The sequence below is a fragment of the Dermacentor albipictus genome, chromosome 5, assembly GCF_038994185.2.
Source record: "Dermacentor albipictus isolate Rhodes 1998 colony chromosome 5, USDA_Dalb.pri_finalv2, whole genome shotgun sequence".
Classification (NCBI taxonomy): Eukaryota; Metazoa; Arthropoda; class Arachnida; order Ixodida; family Ixodidae; genus Dermacentor; species Dermacentor albipictus.
Window position 1 is genome coordinate 156,971,613 of NC_091825.1, and position 25,050 is coordinate 156,996,662.

The window sequence follows — 25,050 nt, forward strand, 5'->3', positions numbered from 1 at the left end:
GCATAATCATAAAAAACAACTGCGAAAGCAAGTCTGGTTTAACATGACTAGAATTTAAATAATGGTTGATACCAAAAGCAGACGAAATCATAATTGCATGTGTCATCGCAACTCGGCACTTCTTTAAACGCTGAAACGTATAACGCAGTTCGTTTTGAAATGCGCAAATTAACTTTGCAGAAACACACTGCGCTACGTACCGAACGCTGTTTCCCGCAAATGTGGCAAGTTACTTAACGAGAAAACACACAGCCTTGGCATATAGGTGTATAATAACTTTCTATGTGGGTCAGGGTTTGCACCTTCATTTGGCTGTCATGGTTCTCGGTTGCTTAGCGACTGAAAATCGTGACATTCAGCGAGTTTCTTGCCTTTAAATTGGGCGCTGGCACATATTCAAAAAATAAAACAAAGCTATTACGAGTACAGAAGAATATAGGGAAAGTGTGCCAGTTACGATGATTGTATTTCGGAGCTGCTGCAAGCATAAACGCATCCGTAAGACAGCGTTTGTAGGTTCATACTGCCTTGCTGTCAGGAAAGGAGTGTGCGTAATTTAGTTCGGGACAGAGCTGTCAAATAAAAGTTTCTCACCCTGCATCTTGAATTTCGAAAGCGCCGTCATCACCACTTTCTGCCCCTTTTCATTTTTCAAGAAGAAAATGAGCTTAAGGTTATATGTCAAGCCACAATGAAGCCTGTGGTATATTCGCCCGTCGTTCTTATAAACATATGTACTCTTTTTAAGTTTCGGTCGTTAGTGAATTCCTGCAAGACGATGAGAGCTCAAGTGCACTCACCACTGATACGGATCAAAATGGTTATTCTCTTTCAACGTGGATTACGTCGTGGTGTTTGCCGTCCACCGCAACTTTCGCCTAAGTTATTTCAAAATCCATTTGGTGGCTTTTTTTTTCGTTGTTCTGAACAAACCTAGCCCAGATCAAATTAAGCGCAGTAATTTTCCACGAGGACGTTCCCAGGCGCTCGCTTCTAAAGAATTTTCCATCGTTTGCACGGCTTCGAAGGCGGCGATCGAAGGTCTGCTGACGTCGGCGGCGCATCATAATTGATAACCCGCCAGATTACGCTCCGCGCCGTCCTAATTAGACGTGCACCCAGATAGGGTTACCTTTATTTATTAAGAAGGTGATGTGTCCTTTATTCTTAAGATCCAACAGCGATGACAGCATGTAGATTAACCTTTTCGGCCACGAGGCGCGTTTTTGTTCTCTAGGGTATTTATAGCTAATGGGAGTGTATGACTGCGAATAATAAAGACCAACCAGACGCGCTTCTGATTTTATTAGCAGTAATTTTAATTATGATGCAGATGCGCCCTTGTGTGTTGACACGGACATCAAAGAGATGCTAACGCTAGAAAACGCTGCCTGCAATTTCTTCTCCCCACACAAGGTAAAGAAGTCGCTGTTTCGCCCGGAAGGTGAAACATTGATTGCGATACCAAATTATTAGACATCTATACGAAGCAAGGTTAGTAGTTTTATCAGCCGTATGAACTGCTGCAAACAGTCGCTTACTAGCTAAATTAATAAGCACGGTGTCACGCACGCACAGGCTAACATGAACACATCGCACTGGATAACCGTGGACACTCGTTGTCAGAATGCTGACGTGAGGAAGAGCGGCAGCAGCGGCGAGTGAATTCCCCTTTATATAGCCTCTTAATTCAGCGTGAACTAAGCATGCGAGAACACAGTGCACAAGAAGCCAACAGCTATCTCTGGTTAGTTAGCCTTCGAACCTACCGCAGGTGACCTCCACGATAGACGCGCACAGCTGCGCTATGCAGCCTTGGGTGGATAAGAAGTGGAAACGCGTGCTACTCTGCCTCTTTTTCCCCACTCTCCTAACGCGCGTGCACACCTCCCCACTCTGCCCCCCCCCCCCCCTCTTGTGCGCGCGAAAAGTGGGCGCGCCCCCTCCCCGCCATCCACCCTTGCGCGCGAGAAGACGTCGTCCAGCCAAGCAGCCATCCTTTTCGGCTCACCATCGCGTGTTTTCCTTCACACCTACAGCATACGGCGTGCGGCCGCGATATTATCGCGCTATGACTTTTTTATGCAATGTCACGGTGACACCGACGGCGGAAATTCGCCTGGAGTGTCCATATAATTGATATCGCAATAAAACAGAAGTCTTCTATGATTAAGACTGCATATGAGAGTAGATGGGTTATAATGCTCAACACAGCGGTCATCCCGCGTTAGTCGAAAGTATACTGCACAATCCGAACATGGCAGGGCACAAACGTACGCATCTTCTGCATTTACAAAGTTCATATTTGCGCAGGGCAGAGGGCGATTACGAACTGCGCATATCAGAGTCTCACAAACGATGTGACAATATTCGTCACGCACAACGGCATACCCCAAAAGAAGATTGCTCATTAGGGAAAACAACAGTCAACGTTGGGTGTTGTTCACGCAAATGCAGACAATCTCAACAATTTCGATTTACAGAAAGATAGGTTGAAAGGCGGAGCACGCTACTTGTTACGACAGCTGAAAACGAAACATTAAAATACATTGATTGAGCGGTTGTTTAGGGGCGTTTGCTGCAATGCTTCAATGTCGATGCGGATAAATGTGGGGCTGTACAACATGCAGATCTCACCTTTGGACATTTTTTACCCTTCCACTTTACACCTTTGCTCAGCCATTTCAAACATTATGAAGAAAGTGCGTATTGGCAGAAAAATACCCATCAACGCGTTCTTTCAGGCCCATTTATTTTAAAGGGAAGGCTAACGCGGATGGGTAAAATGTGCTTTTCGAATGCCGAAATAGTCAATTTTACTGAGAGCCTCGGTATGGTGAGCAAGAAAAGACGGAAAAAAGGAATTGTGGGTGGCGACCACTCCTTCGAGTTCCCACATCTCCCACATCTGCTAGCAGTGGCGCCACGGATTTTGACAATTTCGTGCGGAGTCTATAGCTAATTGTTTATCAATATATAATTTGTTTGCATTCTGACGGCAAATGAAGAAAAAAGCGAGGTTTTGCTTTTGCTTTTTCCGCACGGAATCAATATTTGCCTGCGAAACAAATTAAAATTAAACTTTTGAAGGAGTACTTTACCAGTTTAAACTGATTTATAGTTGTTCATTAGCGTTCGTTGCCAATGCCATCAGAGCGCGCGTAGCCTTCTTTACTGGGAATATTGTGCCGTCTGCCGTGTGCATTGACTATGTTCTTTTGGTCTTTTACTTATTTCTATTTCATTTTTCGGGTGAATTGCAGCCAACCGGATGCCTGTGTGGTTAACATTCCTGCATTTTATTGTTATTTTTCTCTCTCTTTTCGAAGAAACCTATTGCTCTTGATGTGTTCAAGCGCCCCCTCTATTTTTATTGGAGGCAATGACCGTTGTGACATTTTCGACCGGGATTACAGACTGAAAAAGGAAGTGCTGCTGCACGACCAGTGCCTCGGTGATGTTCCACGGCGTGATCGCCGCTGCTAAGCCCCGAATCTGAGAACGCGACACAGATACAGCAGTCAGGTCTTCCTGTTTCCCTTTTGTGCTTCGCCAGCCTGTTTCGTTCACACCAAAATTACAGGTGGCAGAAAAAAAGAATTAGATGAAATGAAAAGGCAGTGCAAGAAACAAAATTGCGTTGGCTTCGGGAGCACTTCTGCAAACCACGACCTATCGACTTTCCCTTAAACGGACGGAAGCTTGGATGATTCGGTAGTGTGTGGCGAGTCATAGCGCCTATATTTATTGTGCCTTTCATCGTTTTCCATACTTTCTGCGTTATCGTCTTCCGCACTGTGATTAGTTTTCCCTGCCAGCTTTGCTTCCTCTCCTCCCTTGTCACGTGTTTCTCCCACATTGCCCCCTTCCCCGTGCAGGTTAGCGAACCCAAAGCTTTCAGCTCACTGAATTTCGTCTGTCTGTCCCTCGTTCGACATTCCTTCCCCGGTTTGCACTCGTGTTCAAGGAGCAGCAGCAGCAGCAGATGATGGGGGGCGAGCTTGCAAGTAATTAACTTTAATTGTTTTAGCGAGACTAAGAATTTGTATAGAAATTATGGTAATTTTAGAACAAACGCGTTGTTACATAATTGTGGCAGAGGTGCCAGCGACGCGGCAGCGTGACCTGTGAAGTCACGCTCCTGTTCCTATATATACCGGCGTCCCACCGGCAATAAACGTTGTTCTTCACCGACAACCGGCTCGCTTACATGGTGGCAGCGGTCCCTGGTCAGCATGTCGACGCCAGCTTCTCTTCTTCCACCGCCGAAGCCCTTGGACACATCAGGCAACGCTTGGCTTGGATGGCAAACTCGGAAGAGTGAGTGCCTTGTTTTTCTACTGCCACTCAGCTGAGCAAGCAGATCAAAGATGGACAGGCAGCCACGTTGCTAGTAACGATTGGTGAGGAGGCTAGAAAGGCGTACAGCACGTTCAAGCAGGTAAAGACAAAAACGACGTCGACGTCTTGTTACAGAAATTTGAAGATTTCTACAAGCCTGAAACGAATCTAACCTTTCAGGAATTCCGTTTCGGATCAAGAAACCAAAGAGAAGGCGAGAGCTTCAGTGAATGGTTGACAGAACTGCGTATACTAGCTAAAAACTCCGAATTTGGAGAGCTAGAAGATCGCATGCTGCGCAGCCGCATTATTCTGGGCATTCGAAACAAGAATTTGCAGCAAAAGTTGATCGCTGAAAACCCTTCGTATCAGAAGACTGTCGATATCTGTCGCGCCCATGAGCAAGGGAAAGAGCAGTTTTGTGTGATAAGCGAAGCAGCCGCAACCGCTCAGGAAACGAGAGTTCATGCAGTAGCAAGTAACAGAAACATCTGCAGTAAATGCGGTTACGAGACACATCGCAGCGGAATATGCCCTGCGAATGGGAAGACTTGCAAAAAGTGCGACAGGCGGAACCATTGTGCCCAAGTATGCAAGATGCTGCCACCATCACGAGACGCGGTTCAGAGACGACGAGATTTGCGTGAGCTACGTCTAGAAGCAGACGAGGACTATTTCTTGGGAACCTTAACGGTTCATACCACAACAACAGACAACTGGAATGCGACGGTTCATATTGAAGACACACCAATGAGGTGCAAATTAGACATGGGCGCAAACTGTTGCGTTATTGCGAAACGAGACATTGAGACGCTACCAGATAAGCCAAAAGAATCCTGCCGCGTCACGCTTACGGCATTTTTGGGCCACAAAACTGCATCGCACGAAAAAGTACGGCTGTTACTTTCAGCGAACAACAAATCTCATGAAGAAACATTTTTCATTGTAGAGCAGAACGTGCCGGTAACACTGAGTGGCTCAGCGGCGGAACGTTTGGGGTTCATCAGACGCTTGCAGAGCATTGAATACGAACACATTTACCCCCTCAGCACAGCCTTTTGCCGAAGTCTTCAAAGGACTCGGCCAGCTAAGGGACTTCGAGTACGAAATGAAGCTCAAGCCCGGTGCCGCGGGTATCGTCGTGCCAGCTAGAAGAGTCGCTGTGGCCCTTCAAGACGAGGTGAAGACCGAACTACAGCGCATGGAAGAACAAGGAGTAACCAAGGTAACCAAACCTACGGAATAGTCCAGTCGCATTATCACAGTAGTGAAAAAGGACGAAGTACACATTTGTCTGGATCCAACAAAGCTAAACAAGTCACTGTTACGCGAGCACTATCCTATGCCAACGATAGAGGACATAGTTCTGCAACTTTCCGAGGCTGTTTTTTTCACCTTTATATGCAGCATCTGGATTTTGACAGATTAAACTACCCGAGCTGGTCGCTATCGGTTTCTTCGAATGCCGTTTGGAATCACCTCGGCCCCTGAGATTTTCCAAGCAGCAATGCACCGCCTGTTGGAAGGGTTACCTTGTGTAGCGGTAGTCATGGACGACATACTGCTCTGGGGAAGAACTAAAGAAGAGCACGATTACCATTTAAAACTCTTGTTGACACGCTGTAAAGAACACGATCTCAGATTGAATCTCAAGAAATGCGCATTCTTGCAGCCCCATGTGTGTTACCTGGGCCACATATTCAGTGCAGAGGGCCTCCGAGTAGACCCGCAACGAGTGCAAGACATACTACAAATGCCCGTGCCCAAGAACAGTAAGGAGCTACACGTGTTTCTTGGTATAAATAATTTCCTACAGCAATTCATTCCAAGAATTGAGGTGAAACAGCGCGAAAAAGATGAGGACACAAGGAAACAAATACCGCAGACAAGCGCTGACTGCCAACTGGAAGTTTATTTGAAATTCACCGGACATTTATACCTTCTTCAGCATAGGCAAGCGCACATCAGTCGCAAAAACATCTGCAAATTAACATTTTAATCTTTCTTCCAAAAATGTGATTTCTTTTCCCGACAAGGCAAGAGAGGGAGTGCTTACACATTTATCGCCTTCCTTTCTTATATGAAAGGCCTGTACTATTTCCCTTTCCTTCCTACTCTTACTAGGGAAATAGTAGAGGCCTTTCATATAAGAAAGGAAGGCGATAAATGTGTAAGCACTCCCTCTCTTGCCTTGTCGGGAAAAGAAATCACATTTTTGGAAGAAAGATTAAAATGTTAATTTGCAGATGTTTTTGCGACTGATGTGCGCATGCCTATGCTGAAGAAGGTATGAATGTCCGGTGAATTTCAAATAAACTTCCAGTTGGCAGTCAGCGCTTGTCTGTGGTATTTGTTTCCTTGTGTCCTCGTCTTTTTCGCGCTGTTTCACCTCAGTTCTAAGTATGAACCAACTAGCCCTCATCAATATCTTACTAATTCATTCCAAGCATGTCTGACGTTACTGCCCCACTGCGAACCTTACTACGCAGAGACATTGTATGGGTATGGACGAAACAGCAGGAAAAAAGTTTCGAAAAATTGCAGCAGTCCTTGGCGCAAGCACCTGTGCTATCTTACTTCGGCCCGAAAAACAATGTTACCCCTCTCAGTCGACGCGAGCCAATTCGGTGTTGGTGCGGTGCTTCTTCAAGAAGGCCGCCCTGTCGCTTTTTCGTCTCGGTCACTCACAGACACACAGCAGCGCTATGCGCAAATTGAAAAAGAAACGCTGGAAATTGTGCACGGTTGCATGAAATTACACGATTACATTTACGGTCAGCCAGAAATAACGGTTGAAACCGATCATCGCCCTTTGGTGTCGATTTTCAAGAAGCAGCTGCACCAGTGCCCCCTTCGTTTTCAACGCATGAGGCTCACCTTGCAGCGCTATCCCATCATGTTATCCACAAACCGGGCAAGTAGCTATTTCTTGCGGATGCTTTGTCACGATTTCCGAGCAAAAAGTGTGCATGGCTGAATAGACCGAACAGTTTCAAGTAAATGTGCTAGATTTTGTTTCTGCTTCCAAAACACGCATCGAATACCTCCTTGCAGCAACCGACAGCAATCCAACCCTGCTCAAGCTACGAGGATATGTGGAAACAAGCCGGCCGGACAATAAACGCGATATCCCGGAAGCCGTGCGCCCCTACTGGTCATACCGGGAGGACATACACACCCAGGATGGCCTACTGTTCCGCAGCGATAAGGTAATCATACCACACTCGAAGAGAGCAGAAATATTGAGCCTCCTTCACGCCGCAAATTCGGGAGCAGACAAAATTAAAGAACGAGCGAGAAGCGTTATGTTCTGGCCCAGCATGTCCGCGGATATTGAACAGTACTGTAGAGCTTGCAAGATCTGCCAAACGCATCAATCGCGGAACCCGAAGATGCCGCTTTTGTGTCACGAAGTGCCTAGTTTACCCTGGGAAACTGTAGAAAGGGACTTGTTCTTTTACGGTGGCTGACAGTTTGCCATAATCGTGGACTTCTATTCCTTCTTTTTTGAGATACGTGAATTCCCAAACATCACTGCAAAACTACTGAAATCACGGTGTGCGGATATTTTTGCTGTTCACGGGTTTCCCTCAAAGCTGTGCAGTGATAACGGCTCACCCTTCCACAGCGCAGAATTCAAAGTGTTTCTGAGCACATTAGGTATCGCACACGTAACTTCGAGCCCTTATTACCCGTGCTCTAACGGAATGGCTGAAAGGGTTGTCCAAGAGGCTAAGAAACTACTAAAGAAGTGCTCGTATAGGACACCTGACTTCCAAATGGCTTTACTTGAGTGGCGCAATACCCCCAGGGATGCGATGCTGAAGTCCCCTGCGCAGAGACTCATGGGACGACTCACTAGAACTCTGCTCCCAGTACCCACAACGCACCTGGTGCCAGAGATGGTGCCCTGCAAAGCTGTTCACCGCCATCTGCAGGAAATCCATCAGCGCCAGAAAATCTACAACCGGGGCTCCAGACAGCTGCCTCCCCCCCCCTCCCCCCCCTCGCAGGGGCAACAGGTAACAGCGTACGACACTCTTCACCGGACCTGGGCACCTGCTGTATTCCTAAGGCCAGCGGAAGCACCACGTTCAGCGATCCTGAAAACGGAAGACGGCCAGGAGATTAGGTGGACCCGAGAGCATCTACGCGACGTGGCCCCACAACCACACGATCCTCTAGAGACTGATGCCTCATACGTCGAACCTCCTTTCCCAGTGCTACGACGAAGCATACGGCAACGTCGCAAGCCCTGTCTGTACCCATTGCCTGAGACACATGAACTACTTGTTATATATATATATATATATATATATATATATATATATATATATATATATATATATATATATATATATATATATATATATATATATATATATATATATATAAATAAACGAGAAGAAAGGGGGTTAACCGAGGGTCCCGATTTTATTAGTAATATCATAAGAAGCCAACAAACCGAACTTTAATTTCCATCCACTAACATCCACATCCACTTTAATTTCCATTAATTCTTCGTTTCTTTATTTCATTTATTAAACACAAGTAATTTCCCCTATGTTGTCCATTGTTTGTTGGCTTCTTAAGATATTACTATATATATATATATATATATATATATATATATATATATATATATATATATATATATAGTAATATCTGTAACGATGTGTATATATATATATATATATATATATATATATATATATATAAAGGGGAAGATGTGGCGGAGCTGCTTATAAGAATGTTTATGCGCAAGAACTAAGGGTCATGGTAATGCGCATGCATCGCGGGCTCCAGCCAAGCACGACTAGGCTCGGGAGGGACAGGGCGCACGGTAAAGTCTCCAGAAGTAGCTGGACGCTTGCGTGAGTATGACGCGTGCATACTCGGTAGTATACAGTGCATAAAAGGCCTCTACAAATTTGTGCGCAGGCGTGTAGCCATTCTGGACGATAATTCGAATGCAGGGAAGCTGTTTAATATGTTCAGGTTCTACGGCACCGCGTATAAGCCAAGCGGCCTTCTTTCTATAGTGGATGGCTCATATATATGAGCCAGATCATTTATCAATTGACCAGTTCAGCTGTCGCGCACCGTTCTGGACGTGAGCGGAATTCCATCCACCACGCCTACCGCACAAGTGACACAGTATGATCTGTGCTTCATTTTCGGAAAGTGCCTTATCGTGAGAAAGGTGCCTTGCCGTAGTACCATCCGGCTTACGCGGCGCAAATGGAGCAAACCCCGCCTTGGTGGCGTCGCGGCTATGGCGCTGCGCTGCTAAGCCCGAGCGCGCGGGATCAAATCCCGACCGCGGCGGCCACATTTCGGTGGGGACGACATGCAAGAACACCCGCGCATTGGGCATTGGGTGCACGTTAAAAAACTCCAGGTACTGGAGAGAAAATGCTGAGTTTGCTGGTTTATGACTAGGATTTATAAAAGCTGTACAATGTATAACTGAACAGCTGACAAGTGTCGGTCCGTAGGAAGCCTTTTACAGATGTTTGCCTTTACACAGCGAGGCATCAGGCAGCTCATTAGAGAGTTTTAGAATTGGGGGCGCAAGGCTCTGGGGCCCCAAGCCGCGTTGCGTCGGTTGCTGTTGGGTCTAGGTGAGCAGCAGAGTTTGAGGATTGGGTCGAACGCAGACAGCGTTGGGTTGAGCGCTCGGGGCGCCGCAGTGTGGAAAATAGAAAGGTGCTTGAAAGAAAAAAAAATGAACCTCTTTTCTTACACGTGAAAACAAACAGAATGCATTTTTGAGCAAAAAGAACAAACAATAAAATGTAAGAAACTGTGTTAGTACCGGTTAGCATTGCGAATTAAGTGTGCGATTTTAAGCCAAGCAAAGCCAATCGAAGCAAAGTACTCTTAGTTGGTGTTTTCTTGTGACGCGCTGCGAAAAAACTGCGAGTTCACCCATGTGAAATGACGAAAATCAGTCGAAGTAAATAACGTATGCTCTGCGACCATCTGCTGTACGCCATCGCTGTCACCCACGAGGGCGGCCCAAGACGGCTTGGGGGCCCACGCTAGTTTTCAATTCTTGGGTCTTGGGTTAACGCGAACGCAAGAACGCAAGACTGGCTTGGGTTCTGCGCATGCGCACTTGTGGCGCGCAATTTTCTTGGGTCCCCAAGCCGCTTGGGCCCCCAATTCTAAAACTCTCTATTGCCTTTTCAACGACAATTTAAGCTAATCAGGAAAATCTCTTTCGATTTCGAAATCATTTTATCCCCTGTGGGCGCGTTCTGCTCTGCCACGTTCTTTTTTCAGATTTTCGTTCATGCACCATTAACGACATGAATCAGGATGGTTTCAGGCTCTGTATTTTTCATTTCACGGAGTGGAATGCATAAGATATATCCTCTTGTAATGGTGTTGAAAGCTTTAATTCCTAAAATGGCTCTAAAAATGAAAGCATGATATTTTCATCAACGAATTATCAGTGGAGGTAATACGAAGGGACGTGTGGTGTGTAAAAACTAGATCAAATATTTGTTAAAAACTAAATTGCTTTGTATATTCAGCGACGTGAGGACTATTCGCTCTAAATTAGGGATTCAGGCCATTCAAGAAACCTACCTTTCAAGAACACTAATTAAACCTTTTAACTGCGTAGTCCTGGCTGGCTAGGTAAGACAATATACCGGGTGTACCAGGTCACTTGAGCCAAACGTTAAAAATATGCAAATGCTGCGTAGCTGGACAAAACCAAGGTAATGTCACTTGCCATCGCTTGAAAATACTCAGAGTATTCTTTCTGCATTCAATGTTATTACATAACAAGTCTTAATTAATTCATCAACTTGTCAAATATTATAAGTAGATGAAAAGTTGCAATGAGAAAATTGTAGAACAACATGAAAAACTCCATGATACAGCTTTCTGGTGCTCCATACGTGCTACGTAAAAGCGTTTTCCCAAGCGTCAAAAAAGCCCGCGAATACACCAAAATTGCCGCGCGACTGGCCGCTCGAGGCACGATTGGAACAACACTTTCTTGTGGCACATATTGAGCACCAGAAACCTTCATCGGGAGCTTTTCATGGTGCTCTACAATTTTCTCATTGACATTTTTCATGTAAGTATAATATTTATTGAGAAGTTGATTGATTAATAATTAAGACTAATTATGTAATTAGGCGGTATGAATAAAGAATAATCTGAGTATCGCCAAGCGACGGCAAGCAACATTACCTTGGTTCTGTGCAGCTACGTGGCATTTGCATATTTTTACTGCTTAGCTGAAGTTACAGGGGCACCCTGTATATATACCATAAGAAGCCAACAAACAATGTCACGAAGGACAGCATATATAGGGGAAATTATTTGCAGTTCTTAAGTGAAATAAGGAAATGATAAAAAAAGATCGAAATGAAAGTGGATGAAAAAGAAAACACTGGCCGCTGGTGGGATACGAACCCGCCTCTTCGTCTTACGCGAGCTTCGTCTTACCAATTGAGCTACCGCGGCGCGGTCTCCCTATCCATTGTATGGGGTATTTATTTCTGTCGACGAACCAACCCTGGGATTGTTATCCAGATCCATCACTCACGAATATGACCATGGATGTTGGACATCCTATCTGCCAAATGATTTTTGGGTGAAGGCGACAGGTCAGTAAACCCACACGTGCTACCTGAAGGCATCATAGTTGCCGGATTCGAGACCCTTGCTATATAATGAACGAGAAGAATGAAGACCAAGGGTCCCGATTTTCATTAGCGAAATCATAAGAAGCCAACAACCAATGTCCCGAAGGACAGCATAGGGGAAATTATTTGCAGTTATTAATTGAAACAAGGAAATGATAAGTAAATAGAAATGAAAGGTGATGGAAAAACAACTGGCCGCTGATGGGATACGAACCCGCGTCCTCGGATTACGTGGGTTCGTATCGCACCTTCAGCCATCTTCGTGTATTGCAGGAAGAGAACATACAGAAAGTGGAACAGCGTGATAGAATAGGTTCTAAGGCTGTATGCATATAATAAGCTTCAGTCATGTGCCTGAGGGGCGAAAAAAGTGTACACGGGCTGACAGATATGATAATCATCTGCTGATACCGTTAATCGCACACGTACACGCAAGTATGTTAAACTTTAAATTTCTGAAATAACATAGTTATTGCCCTAACTTCTGTAAACTCTATTAGGTACTTGATTTGATTAGATTAATGTGGTGTAACTCCACAAAGCAACACTGCGGCTGCGATAGAAGCTGTACCAGATGGCTCCAGATAAATTTGAATCACCGTGTACCCGAGGCACAGTAGGCGACTGTTGCGTTCTTCCACTTTCGTCAGAGTACGGCCGCCGCGGCAGAAAATCCAAGCCATGACCAAGCCGCTCACTGCGGCTGCTTGTAAAAATTAGGTACAACGGGCTAATTCATTTAAAACTTTCACCATTCAGCTGTTTCCGTCACGTACAATTCAGATTGACAATGAATATATATATATATATATATATATATATATATATATATATATATATATATATATATATATATATATATATATATATATATATATATATATATATATATATATTATTTACACAGAGAGAGAAAGAGAGATTAAGGCAACGAGGACGTAAAACACAATGCGATAATGCCCGGACTCGCTCAAAATAATCTACTCTGTGGTAAGAGGCGACGGAGATCTTCAGTCACCAATTCGAGAAGGGCACCTTAATCGCTTCCTGCAATAATCTCGAGGGATCACATCTGCAGTGTGTAAGAATAAACGAATACAATATCAAACCTTCCCAGGCAATCAGTGAAGATCAAAAGGCGCCATGGCTCACTCGAAGCGCGAAGAGTGCTAGCCGCAGTCAAACGTATCGGTTTGTCAGACCTGAGGTTGCCGCAATGCGATCTATAAATAGCGTTTCGACTTTTTCGAAGCAAGCGGTGCGTCATTCAGACAAAGGCAAAAGAAAAAAGAAATGGTAGCAATTTGGTGCCCTTTCCTCCGCCCTCCCTCTCCGTCCGTTACTTCGTTGCGACATGCGTGCGTCGACGCTGGAGCGAAACCTCGTGACAATCACGAAAGGGACCGACGTCATGGTGTCGTGACCGCGGCGTTACTTGGTCCTGCCGTTGACGTCATGAGGCGCAGTTTGCATTCATATGGAGATGCAGCGGAACGCCCTTCCGCGAAAGTAATATTGAACTATGCACGATGTGGTCGGACAGACGAAAAGAGGCTCTGAAGGGGCAGGAGGTTTCCTCAACAGTGTCATCAGCAGCGATTAGACTCGTTGCTGTTATCCTTACATATATGAATTTAGATGCGAATATTTGGCATATATATATTTAAAAAAAGATCGCTCTCCCTTAATCGAAAGTAGATGTAAGCTTGAAATGGTTACCGGAAAAGCACGTTGCTTGGACTATTTACGACGATTACTCCCAACCTTGTCACATCCACCACAACCATTTCACAACCATCGGCGGTGCGCCGGACGCTGCTGGCGTAGTCACGCCGCGTGGCGCCATCTCTTGGAGAAGGCCGCGCAATACCCGCGTCGCGGAACTCACGGACTGCTGGCGTTCAAAAGAGCGCAGGTAACCATTTTTCAGTGTGAAAAGATGATAATCAAGTGTATCGTTCCCTTTATCTGCCTTTTGAACGTTACTATTGAAAATGACATACTTCAGCGTACTAGAAGTAACTGCTTGAGCGATATTGTGAACAAACATTAGCAAGAACTCGGAAGCAATATTTTTCAAAACTTGTTTGGGCAGTAACTAGCGTATGTAATGCAGTCCCGTACAAAGGGGTGGGGGGTCCTGAGACCGCATTTTTAGTTTTGACTGGTTGCTCGGATGATATCGTTTTGTTCTTGCAACGATGCTTGGATGTTCTCGTCTTAGTGCCCGGATAACGGCTCCAGCTTTTCGCTCAAGGTCACTTGTAGGTCACCGACATGCTTAACAAAAAGAAGGCCGACGAGTTAATGAATTACCAAAATTTGCTGCGTTCAGGATTTAGAATACTATGTGTGCTAAAACTGAGCTCCCCATGAAGCAGCAATTTTTAGCATATACCAATGAAAAGGATAAAAAATATACGCCACACACATATACATATTAAATAAATATAAAGAAAACTAATGCTAACTTTCTCTGGATGACTCGCGACATCTTGCATTTGTCTCGTCATGTCCGTAGGCTTCGGCGTTCTAAGTTCTAAACGAACCAACGATCCTATAACCCTGGACTTGTTTCCCGAGGCGAAAAATGAACTTAATTTGAAATTGCGAACAGCCACAGATTTCTCGCGTTCAAGTGCCTGATCCGTTAAGAACGAACCCTCGTAACTTTTGGTCTTCTATTTTACCTCGCGATGCTTCACCCCCTTCATTCAAAATTGACCAAAGCATCATCAGTGATCCATCAGTAATATCGGATGCTTTCAACAAGTATTTTCAGTCCGTATTTGTACCCAATAACAAACTTCATTCCTTCCCTCACCAATACAGTTTGTTCTGAACCAATCACTGACATTGACATTAACAATGAGGGCCTTCTTAACCTCGTATTAAATTTCGATACCAAGAAATGCACTGGCCCGGATGGGATACACAATGCACTCTTGGTTGGCTACACCCTGTGCTCACCAAGATATCACCACGCTTTTCCTCTCGTGACAATATCTGACGGTCATATTCGACAAATCTTTATCATCTGCCACTGTTCCTTCCCCATGGGAATTATCTAAAGTGCTTGCTCTTTTCAAACACGGTGATAAGCAGTCTTTCACTACAGACCGATTTCAATAACATCACAGTCATGCAAAATCTCAGAACATATCATTCATAACCACAAAGTGGTTTTGCTGGAATCACATGATCTGCTAGCTAACATACAGCATGGGTTTAGGCGCGGTTTTAGTACGACAACGAAGTTATTTGAGTTTACGCATGACATTTTCATTAACCTTGATGTTGGCAATCAAGTGGACGCCATCTTTATAGACTTCTCTAAAGCATTTGACATAGTATTACATTCTAAACTCCTTGCTAAACTTAACGCTGTACTAAATAATGCTCAACTAGTTAACTGGCTTTCAAGCTTTGAATGCACCAATATGTTTAAATTCAACTTTTTCCCTCGTTCTATTCAAGACTCGAATTCCTTACCCGGGTCTATTCGCTCATGCTCACCCCGAAGTTTTGTATCTGCCATCCAAGATGAATGGTCCTAGTACATCTCCCTTATCGTTGTATCATACTTTTCTGTGTATAATCTCCCTCTGTTAATGCACTCCTGTTATAGCGCTTATTACGCTGCAGTATGTGCAAATAAATAAATAAATAAATAAATAAATAAATAAATAAATAAATAAATAAAAAGCACACGAGATGCCAACTTCAAATCCTATACACTATAAGTGAATGCTGTAGGTTTTCATTTGTAATTCTCGTCAATATGGTCCGATATTTCCTTATTCGATACATCGCGGATAGTACACGGCGTGTGGACTGCGATTGCGGCGTGACATGAGTGTGCATAGTCAAATTCTGTCCCCGAAAAAAAAAAACGAACACTCATGAAAAAAAAAATCAACAGCGATAGCAAGGTTTAGCGTTGCTCCCGAATTCCTCGGACGGTGTTGCAGCTATACGTGCGCATGCGACATGGCGTGATGCCGCACGCAAGGTAACTACTGCTTTGCAGAAGGAACAGCACCCTACCCGCCGTGGTTGCTTAGTGGTTATGGTGTTGAGCTGCTGAGCACGAGGCCGCGGGATCAAATCCCGGTTACGGCGGCCGCATTTCGATGGGGGCAAAAACACCCATGCACTTAGATTTAGGTGCACATTCAAGATTCAGGCGGTCCAATTTATTCCAGAGTCACCCCTATGGAATGCCTCATAATTATATCGTGGTTTTGGCATGTCACAACGCTGGCTTGATGAGCGCAGCAGTGGCAGAGGAGGCATCGCACTCCGATGACGTTGCACTTAAACGGGAAACTGCCGGCGTTATAGTCAACACCCAGTGTGATATTAGATAACCTTAGTTTCACCTTTCTACGATCCGTTCCAATCAGACCACTCCATACATAAAGCAGCTCAACAGGAATGCTAGTGTGCTTATACTATACATGCGCGCAACGCCCATGCCAGCCGCGGAAGGCAGAATGCCGCCAGAGAGCCGATTGAGCGGCGCTTTGAATGTGCTCCCCCCTCGCTTCGTCATTCCTGCAGCCAAATGCACTCCGCGTCGCTGGAGATCCTCGAACCCTCCGCACGCGAGTGGTGCATACTCAGCCGATAGCCTAGCAGCACGACAATGCCGACGACGGTGCCAACGGTGGCGCCAATGGCAACCATGCGAACGGACCTCAAGTGTCCTTTTAATTGCTATTGGAACAAAAAAAAGTGAAAGGAATAAAAAAAGAACTACACAAATCGAATATTTTGGTGCATGTGTGCGTTCGTTATTCACAAGGCGATTAAAGCCACGCATTGCGTACGAAAAAAAAGTAAGCAATTAAAAAAGCCAAGTACCCTTAGTTATCCCTACGAGGATGAATGCGAAAGCATTGCAATGTATTCCTGATGACGACTCGCTTTACGAAACGTAGTGGTATTGTTTTCACGTTGCCTTCTAACATTTATCGCATCACGTGCCTCGTTCGCGTACTTGCGTGGACGTCCAAAAAAGTCGGGCGCAGCTACTGACTGCGAAGTCGAAGTTTCGTCCATCGGAGCGAAAGACATAATTCACCGAAATCACCGCACCGACTGGCAGTAGGCCAGTCCTCTCAGCGCCTTCGCAGAGGGAGGGGCAGTATGGAGTAGGGTGCCTCCATGTCCTCCTCGCCCACCGCCCCGTACAGGGTGGATCATTTCTTTGACGAGCCTCTCGCCGCCAAAACTGCCACTGCAATGCCCAGCTCTGTGTCGAGAAGTGAACGCTTGCCGCGTTTCGATAGCGTCCCTCGGAGCGGGCATGAAAATGGAGGCGGTTGTCTCCACCATAGGTAGGAAACTCTATGGTCTCCACCCTGTACGGAGCGGCGGGCGAGGAGGACACCGAGGCACCCTAGTATGGGGACGTTGGCATGATGAGCGGCATCGGAGCCAGCTGTGGAAGAAGCCGATGAACGCGCGAGCAGTGGCACGAGTGCGTCTCCGTGACCACGCGACCTTTTGTACCATCTCCGGCCACGCCCCGGTTTTTCCACCTCATGAGCCAGATAATGCTTTGGCATTGAAAGGACTACAGTTTACCATGCAGCATGCTCCTAAGCAATTGTAATGCGATAACATCATGGCATAGCAGAACACTATGTCGGGCAATTTGGTGCACAGCTAGTCGATGTATTGTGGCACGAGGGAAAAAGAAGAGGAGAAAGAAAACGCGCCAACTTGCGAATAAATTTATTTCAGGAGGCAAGTCCCAGTAGAACACTGGGTGTTGCCTCCAACAATAAATTTAGTTGCAAGTTAACTGCCAACCATTCTTTCTAATACAGTTTATTTTCCTTCTTCTTCTTCAAGTTAGCGCTATTTCTGTCACTATTTCTTTCCCCTTGTGTTTATTACCCTGAGCTACAGTACTTCGAATAGCATTATGGCGTCATATCACTAAATACGTATTCGTCGACACCTACCCTCCAATCATCGTTCGTGAACTATTACGGCCGTATGTACTACTGAAGCTGCACACCGACTCCTTAGGACCTTCATCCCATGACGCTGTACGATTATGTGGCTTAAGACCGTCTACTGGTAACACAGCAGCACAACGACGGCAGTTCAGCCCACTTATTTGTCGATTCTTTGTGTTTCGAAAGCGCCGGCCACCTGATGCGCTACTGCGTCCGATTTCATTTACAAAGACAGTCAATGTAGAATGCATTGTGTCGTCTAGACGATCCTTCCCTGTCAGTACAGACGCTCCGCAAACACAACCCTTACCAACCCTAGGCCTCGAATGCAGTGAAGGCGCTTTTGTGTTGTTTTGAGAACGGCTGGCCTGTGCACGCCTTCACCACTCCCCTCTACCCTCCCTCGCTTTCATCTTTTTATTTTTCTGTTCCCCAGCCCCAGCGTAGGGTAGCTAAGCAGGCGCACTTCAGGTTAACATCCCTGTCTACTTCCTTTCTTGGTGTCTGTATCGCATTACAACACTTGCGTGAACACTGCCCCTTCTTCTTACCCCCCGGTGAGGAGTAGCAGGCTAGACACACTCTCTCCCTGCCGACCCCTGCTCCTTCCTCAGTTCCTGAAAACTGCTCCTCTTCTTCCTTACGTGAACACGTCCTACATTGGCATCAGCGTGGGCCCATCCACATCTTTGGTTATACTTAGGTTAAATAAGAAGGTTATACTTAGGTTAAAAAAGAAGGGTTCGTCGTTATCAGTTGTCCTGAGGCAACTCTACGTTACACAAATTTACATTCGGTGGAAGTTGCAGGCATTTTAACTGCAATGCTAAGCGAAAGTAACGTTTCTGTCTTAATTAGGATTGTTGCAAACAATTACCGAAGCTTCGTTTTTACCTATATTTTTCATACGGTATGCGAGGTTCGTAGTATGTTTCTCCGGTGTCTTCAGCAAACTAAGCGAGCTACCTTGTTTATATCTGGTAAAAATAGGGGCCGGGTTGTGGGTTATATGTAGGCAAGTAATGTGGTATGTGCTTTAGTTGTGATATCTGAAATATATTACGTATTCAAGCATCCCGGAGCAATATAAGTATGTTTTAGGATCGGCGCCGAGATTAGGCCTTTGCCTTGGCAGAACTACAAATGACAATAGAGATCAAAGTTGGTGAAAATGGAGGTAACATCGAAGCCAACGTGATCAATAAATAAAATATGTGTAGGTTAACTGCAGTGATGGTTAAAATCGCCCCAAGAAGTACTCGACAGCGTTATACGCAGGCGAGGTTTCTATCGGATGAGCAGGAAACATTTTATAGTAGGTGGCTTAATTTTAGGTAGCTGGGAAGTTATTATTGCAACTACTCAAAAGAAACTATTTCGCAAGGTCCCACAAGCCTGCGATCGTGCAAACAGTGATATTGAAAGGTCACATAAGCCGTGCTGGCTTCTTTATATTGTTATTCGTTGGAGCTTTGCATCCGCAAGTTACAAGTAATTTTTATAGTGTGCATCCTAGATACAGTGTATAAACTTTCTATAGACTGCATCCCAAAAATTTTGTCATTATGTGTATTGTAAATACGGGGTGATCATTTATAAGTTTTACAGATATTTAAAAATATCTTGCGTATGATAGTGTAATTCTTTTCTTTGAGCTGCACTTCTCGAAAAGGCGGATATTACGATCGAGAGAAATCAAAACACTTATTCAACTTAAACCACACCATGAAAATTCATTAATAACTTCCTAATTAATTACTTTAAGGCACATATTGCAAATTACGAATTGTAGCCGGGGAGCTTGGGAAATGTATCCACTTGAAATTAATTTCCAGGATGACGCCTTTTTCCAGGTACTAAAAGTATTGTGGTGGAAAGTAATATAACATATAGAAGGAAAGAGGAGACGACAATAAGAGCGCCAGCGCTTTCATTACCTATGCACCAACTAGCCCAGCATAGTACCGTGCTCGAGATATTACTTCTCAATGTTGGGCTCAATATACATGGGCGTTCCAGTTACTTTTGTGCTTCAATCCAGAAGAGAGCGTCTTGTTGAAACATTCATGGAACAACAGTGTATTTTTGAGGCGAGTTTGATGACGCATACCTCCAAACTGGCCTTATTCTGGAAATTAATTCCAAGTGGCTACGCCTTGCAACTCACGGGTTAGAATTCGTAAATTTGAATATTTGTTGTAATGTAATTAAGTAAGAAGTTAGTAATTTTTGTAATTATTCAAATATTCGCTTCGATTTATTGTGCAAGTAATGTCCGCCTCTATGAATAATCCAGCTCCTGGACTAGACTTATGTCACACAGACACAAACACGCACACACACACGCACGCACAAACGCACACACACACACACACGCAGACACGCACACACACACAGACACACAGAAACACACAGACATACACACATACAGACACGCACATATTTCAACACCAACACGCGCATGCACAGACGTACACACATACACACAGAGACCCACATGTGCACACACATACACGCACACGCACAGACGCACACACACACACTGCACACGCCCGCACGCACAGACACACACGCGCGTATACGCACACAGACACACACACACACATACATACACGCACAGACATACACGTACGCACACATGCACACACACACGCACACACGCGCACACACAGAACACACACATGCACACACAGACACGCACACACACAGACTCAGACGCACACGCACACACGCGCAGACACACACGCACTCACACACGCACTCACACACGCACACACACACACACAGACACACACACGCGTGCGCGCATGCACGAATTTTCTGCTGGAAATAAAAACAGAAAGGTGTACTGCGAAATTTGGGAATTCGGCCCGAAAGGCGCTGAAGATTGGAGAGGTCGGGGAAAAAGGCTAGATACCGGAAAACGCGAGAAGTATCCTACGAATGCTTCTCGTGTATCGCCTAATGGCATTCTCTACAGCGCACATAAAGCGAACGCAATCTTGGCAAATGCCGTGCGATTGCCTGGAGCAGTGATGCCTCCCTAAGAAAACTGCTTGTTTGAAAGTAAATAAACGTCATGCAGTAACCCGACAATGCATTAGATGCGACGTCACGTAAAAGAATAATCGAAGCTCATCTGTCGGGACAACAGATTTCCTTAATGACGTTGGTGCGGGAGGTTGGTATGCTTTATTGTCTCTGGACAGTCAGCGGGCAGCGTTTAGCAAGTCTGCAAAAGTGGCCGGAAAAACGAATGCTTCGAAAGCACGGCGCTAACTTGAATGACGACTACGAGGACGTAATCCGGAATAAATTGCACAACAGGGCAATACTACCCGGTCGAAGGTCACATGGTAGCCGCGTGGAGTTCGCTAAGGGGGTCGTGCTTGTCTCTCCTCACTGGTGTAGCATGCCCATATGACCAGGGAACAAGCTCTGCTGCGCGCGACAAGAAACCCCGGGGCCACCAACTCGCAGGGTTGGCCGCAATGCGCGGCGCTCGCTCGTCAATTTAGAGGCAATATTTCGCTCTTGCCACCGCTCGCCACATCCGCACATTTTTATTTTTCTTCGTTCTCTAGCCCTTGCGTCCCTTCGGTTTGCGTCAGCAGCCGAAGAAAGATGAAGCATTGCAACGATGGATCCATCTCCGACTGGTGCAACAACCGAAGAGTTCTGAGACACGCGTCAAATTTGAATGTGCCTTTCGAGAAGGCGTCTACGCCTGCAATTCCAAAGGGACCGCTGTACAAGCGTACTGCATGCCGTCGTGCTAAATCCGTGCACCGTTGGGTAAGCTACGGTGCCGGCGTGATCTCGTCAGACGCCAAGTTGTTGCACGTAGAAAGGGTTCGTTATTCGCCGGCGCCTTGTGTTTGGCATTCTTGGCTGCTGCGAGCTTGCATGTGCATGCGCCATCAGTCGCTCATATTTATGGCTTGAAATCAGTTTCCTGAATTCGTCCAGTCAATGAATGACGCTTACTCTGGCTTTCAGAACACTGCACCATTTTAGTGAGACAGATTGTGGCTTGCTATATGGATGAGAGCGGGGCAAAAAAAGTTGGAGATCTTCAAAAGAGGGGTGACGCGGCGACGATGGGAACGAGACAGCCCTGGTAATACAATATACAGTTGCTTCCTTTTTTAGACCCATATTGCACATGCTTCAGTACTCTTTGCACATCGATAAGCGTCTGTAACGACTGGCAACGCGCTTTGCTCAGCGCGATGCAGCAACCGGCTTTCTGGTTTTCCCTCGGCCTTATCCTACATCTTGCACTTTTCAGTGGCGTTTCTGTGCACGCCCCGCTGCCCCGCTACGAGATCTGCAGGTGTCAGCATGTAAATTTGTGACTGACGAAATTTTCACCGAGGCATGGTTTGTCTCCCGAGTGGCGGCGATTTGTCATTCTCAAAGTTACGCTGCCCCTAGTGAAGCGGCATGAAACGAACGTGCGTGTGAGGGACTTTTTTCCTCGGGGCATCCTTATATTGTTTTTTTGTATACTAACATTTTTTAGTGGGAACTTTCTTTTTTGGAAAGTCTTAAGAGGTTTGAAAACTGGTATTCAGTCAATGTGGAAAATGCTTAGTTGTATGCTGCAATGAGGGGATGAACGCCTCCTAGTTCCTGAAGGCTGTTTTAAAATGTAACCATGCGCTTTATTCCGATCAGAAAGAAAGACCCACGACAGTAATAAAAACTGGAAGACAGATACACCGGTGCACACATTGTGACAAGAGATATTAATTTTGCAAAAGAAGTAGTGTTCTATGGTGGTGACGCCGGCATGAGTCTGTAATGTTGTTATGCTTTATGTGTTAAGGAGTAATTACCTATTTCTTGTCGAAAAAAAAAATTAAATTCAGGTTCCTGAAATTTGAAGGCATGGACGACATCGTATCAAAAGGTACTTATCTGTCTACATAAATGTCCGTCTGCGATACGGGTCACACGGAACTGCTGAAAGGCTCGGTCACGTATAAACTCATAGTCGAATAACGTAAAGAAAGAATTTTTGCGATCTCGTTCTTTGAATGAAATAAATTCAGCCTTATAAGCAAGACAGAACTAAAAAAAATCTGGGGTTTTAAGTGCCAAAAGCATGATATGATTATGAGGCACGCCGTTGTGGGGGACTCCGGATTAAATTCGACCGCCAGTGATTTTGCACCGCACACTCAATGCAAGGTGCGCACGCGAATTTTTGCATTTCGTCCCCATCGAAATGCGGCCGCCGTGACCTGGAGCGCAACATCAAAGTCCCTCCGCCACCACGGCGGTTGAAGCAAAGCAAAAGTAAATGCGTTCGTGTTAGTATTGGAGACTTAGCAACTAGCTAACAACCATGGTTTCCTTGGTTGTTACGGTACATGCCTTCAAGCCTTCATAATAATTGATAACTCAAGCCTTCATAATAGAAGCCAACGTTTGCTACGAGTTATGCTAAGAGTGAGTTGCAGCATTTTTCAAGCATAGTATAAATGTCAGCAGCGTAAACACAAGCAAGATTAGCTGAACAAGAACAATTGTATGTCTCTCGAAAGAAGATGGACAAAAATGGCAGAAAAAAAATAAACTGCGCGAAGCACGGGGTAAAAGATATGGCTACTTAATATCTTTTATTACTAGCTCCGCAACAAGCTGCCATGAACTGGCAGTGAGATCATTTGCGAAATGAATGAATGAATGAATGAATGAATGAATTGTAGGTTTAGATGTTTGTTGCAAACATTGGACACTAGTTGTCAAATTTTCTCCAGAACTGTTACTTCTTTCAAGTCTTAGTTGTATTGTGGCTTCAAAGTGCATATTTTTTATGAAGTTAAGACACGATATAACTTTAATTGGTAATGATTTGGACGACGTGTGTTCAAGAGCAGCAACTGTGGAATGTGCTGTAATCTTTTGTTATATTATATCGTGTTTGTGGACACCTTTACGAAGTTTATTTCCTCTGGCATATACAATCATTGTGTTACTGTTTCTTTGTGTTATTATTTCTCTATCGGCGCTCCTACGTCAGCTACTGCAATGCCGCTCTCCTGGTGTATTTTTAAAGTTTATTTTATGCACTAACTATGCACGTTGGCGAAAACTCCTTTTTTTTTGCCACAATGCGCTCATTTCACGTCGTGTGAACTTTAGCACTCTTTACCCCCCCTCCCCCTCCTTTCTTCTTTCTTTGAGAAAAAAGAAGAAAAGAGCAGCAGAAAATTTCCTACATGTTGTTTCTGCAAGATTTTAACTTCTTATACCCTGATATATATATATATATATATATATATATATTATACCCTGAGTGGACTCGGCAGCACTTCCAAAGGAAGTCACGTTAAAATGATTCGCCTTTACTTCGTGCAGCTGCTCTTCCTGGCCTGTTCATGGTCACCCGGTTCCCACACCTGCTGCGCTGCTGTCACGAATGCTGGAACTTCTCAGTCCTGGAATCCTGCCTACATCGCGGAAGCACCGTGCCAGCCGCACCGCCCTGCACCGGCACAGGATCTACCGAACTACCGACGTTCCTGCCCCGCAGCGCCACACCCGGAATCACCATACAGCTTGCCTATCGTGCTCCCAGGACTATCAGCATCCCAATCTACACCGCCATCACCACGTATAAAGCCCCCCGGAATCACCACCCCCTTCAGTGGACTCGGCAGCACTTCCAAAGGAAGTCACGTTAAAATGACTCGCCTTTACTTCGTGCAGCTGCTCTTCCTGGCCTGTTCATGGTCACCCGGTTCCCACACCTGCTGCGCTGCTGTCACGAATGCTGGAACTTCTCAGTCCTGGAATCCTGCCTACATCGCGGAAGCACCGTGCCAGCCGCACCGCCCTGCACCGGCACAGGATCTACCGAACTACCGACGTTCCTGCCCCGCAGCGCCACACCCGGAATCACCATACAGCTTGCCTATCGTGCTCCCAGGACTATCAGCATCCCAATCTACACCGCCATCACCACGTATAAAGCGCCCCGGAATCATCACCCCCTTCAGTGGACTCGGCAGCACTTCCAAAGGAAGTCACGTTAAAATGACTCGCCTTTACTTCGT

The 25,050-nt window shown here is 45.4% G+C and overlaps 1 protein-coding gene and 1 long non-coding RNA gene across 2 annotated transcripts in view; one reads left to right on the forward strand and one right to left on the reverse strand.

The window, feature by feature from the left end:
* Nucleotides 1–4,645, reverse strand: part of LOC135902374 (uncharacterized) — a 159,202-nt gene extending 154,557 nt beyond the window's left edge. Inside the window, exons 1-2 of the mRNA XM_070539213.1 lie at nucleotides 4,515–4,645; nucleotides 4,211–4,412 (exon numbers count right to left, since the gene is read on the reverse strand). Of these exons, the coding sequence (XP_070395314.1) occupies nucleotides 4,211–4,237 (27 nt within the window). The 5' untranslated portion in view covers nucleotides 4,238–4,412; nucleotides 4,515–4,645. The remainder of the gene's footprint in view (nucleotides 1–4,210; nucleotides 4,413–4,514) is intronic.
* A 2,453-nt stretch (nucleotides 4,646–7,098) lies between these two features.
* Nucleotides 7,099–25,050, forward strand: part of LOC139060212 (uncharacterized) — a 228,066-nt gene continuing 210,114 nt past the window's right edge. Inside the window, exon 1 of the long non-coding RNA XR_011514676.1 lies at nucleotides 7,099–7,115. This is a non-coding gene — a long non-coding RNA (uncharacterized lncRNA). The remainder of the gene's footprint in view (nucleotides 7,116–25,050) is intronic.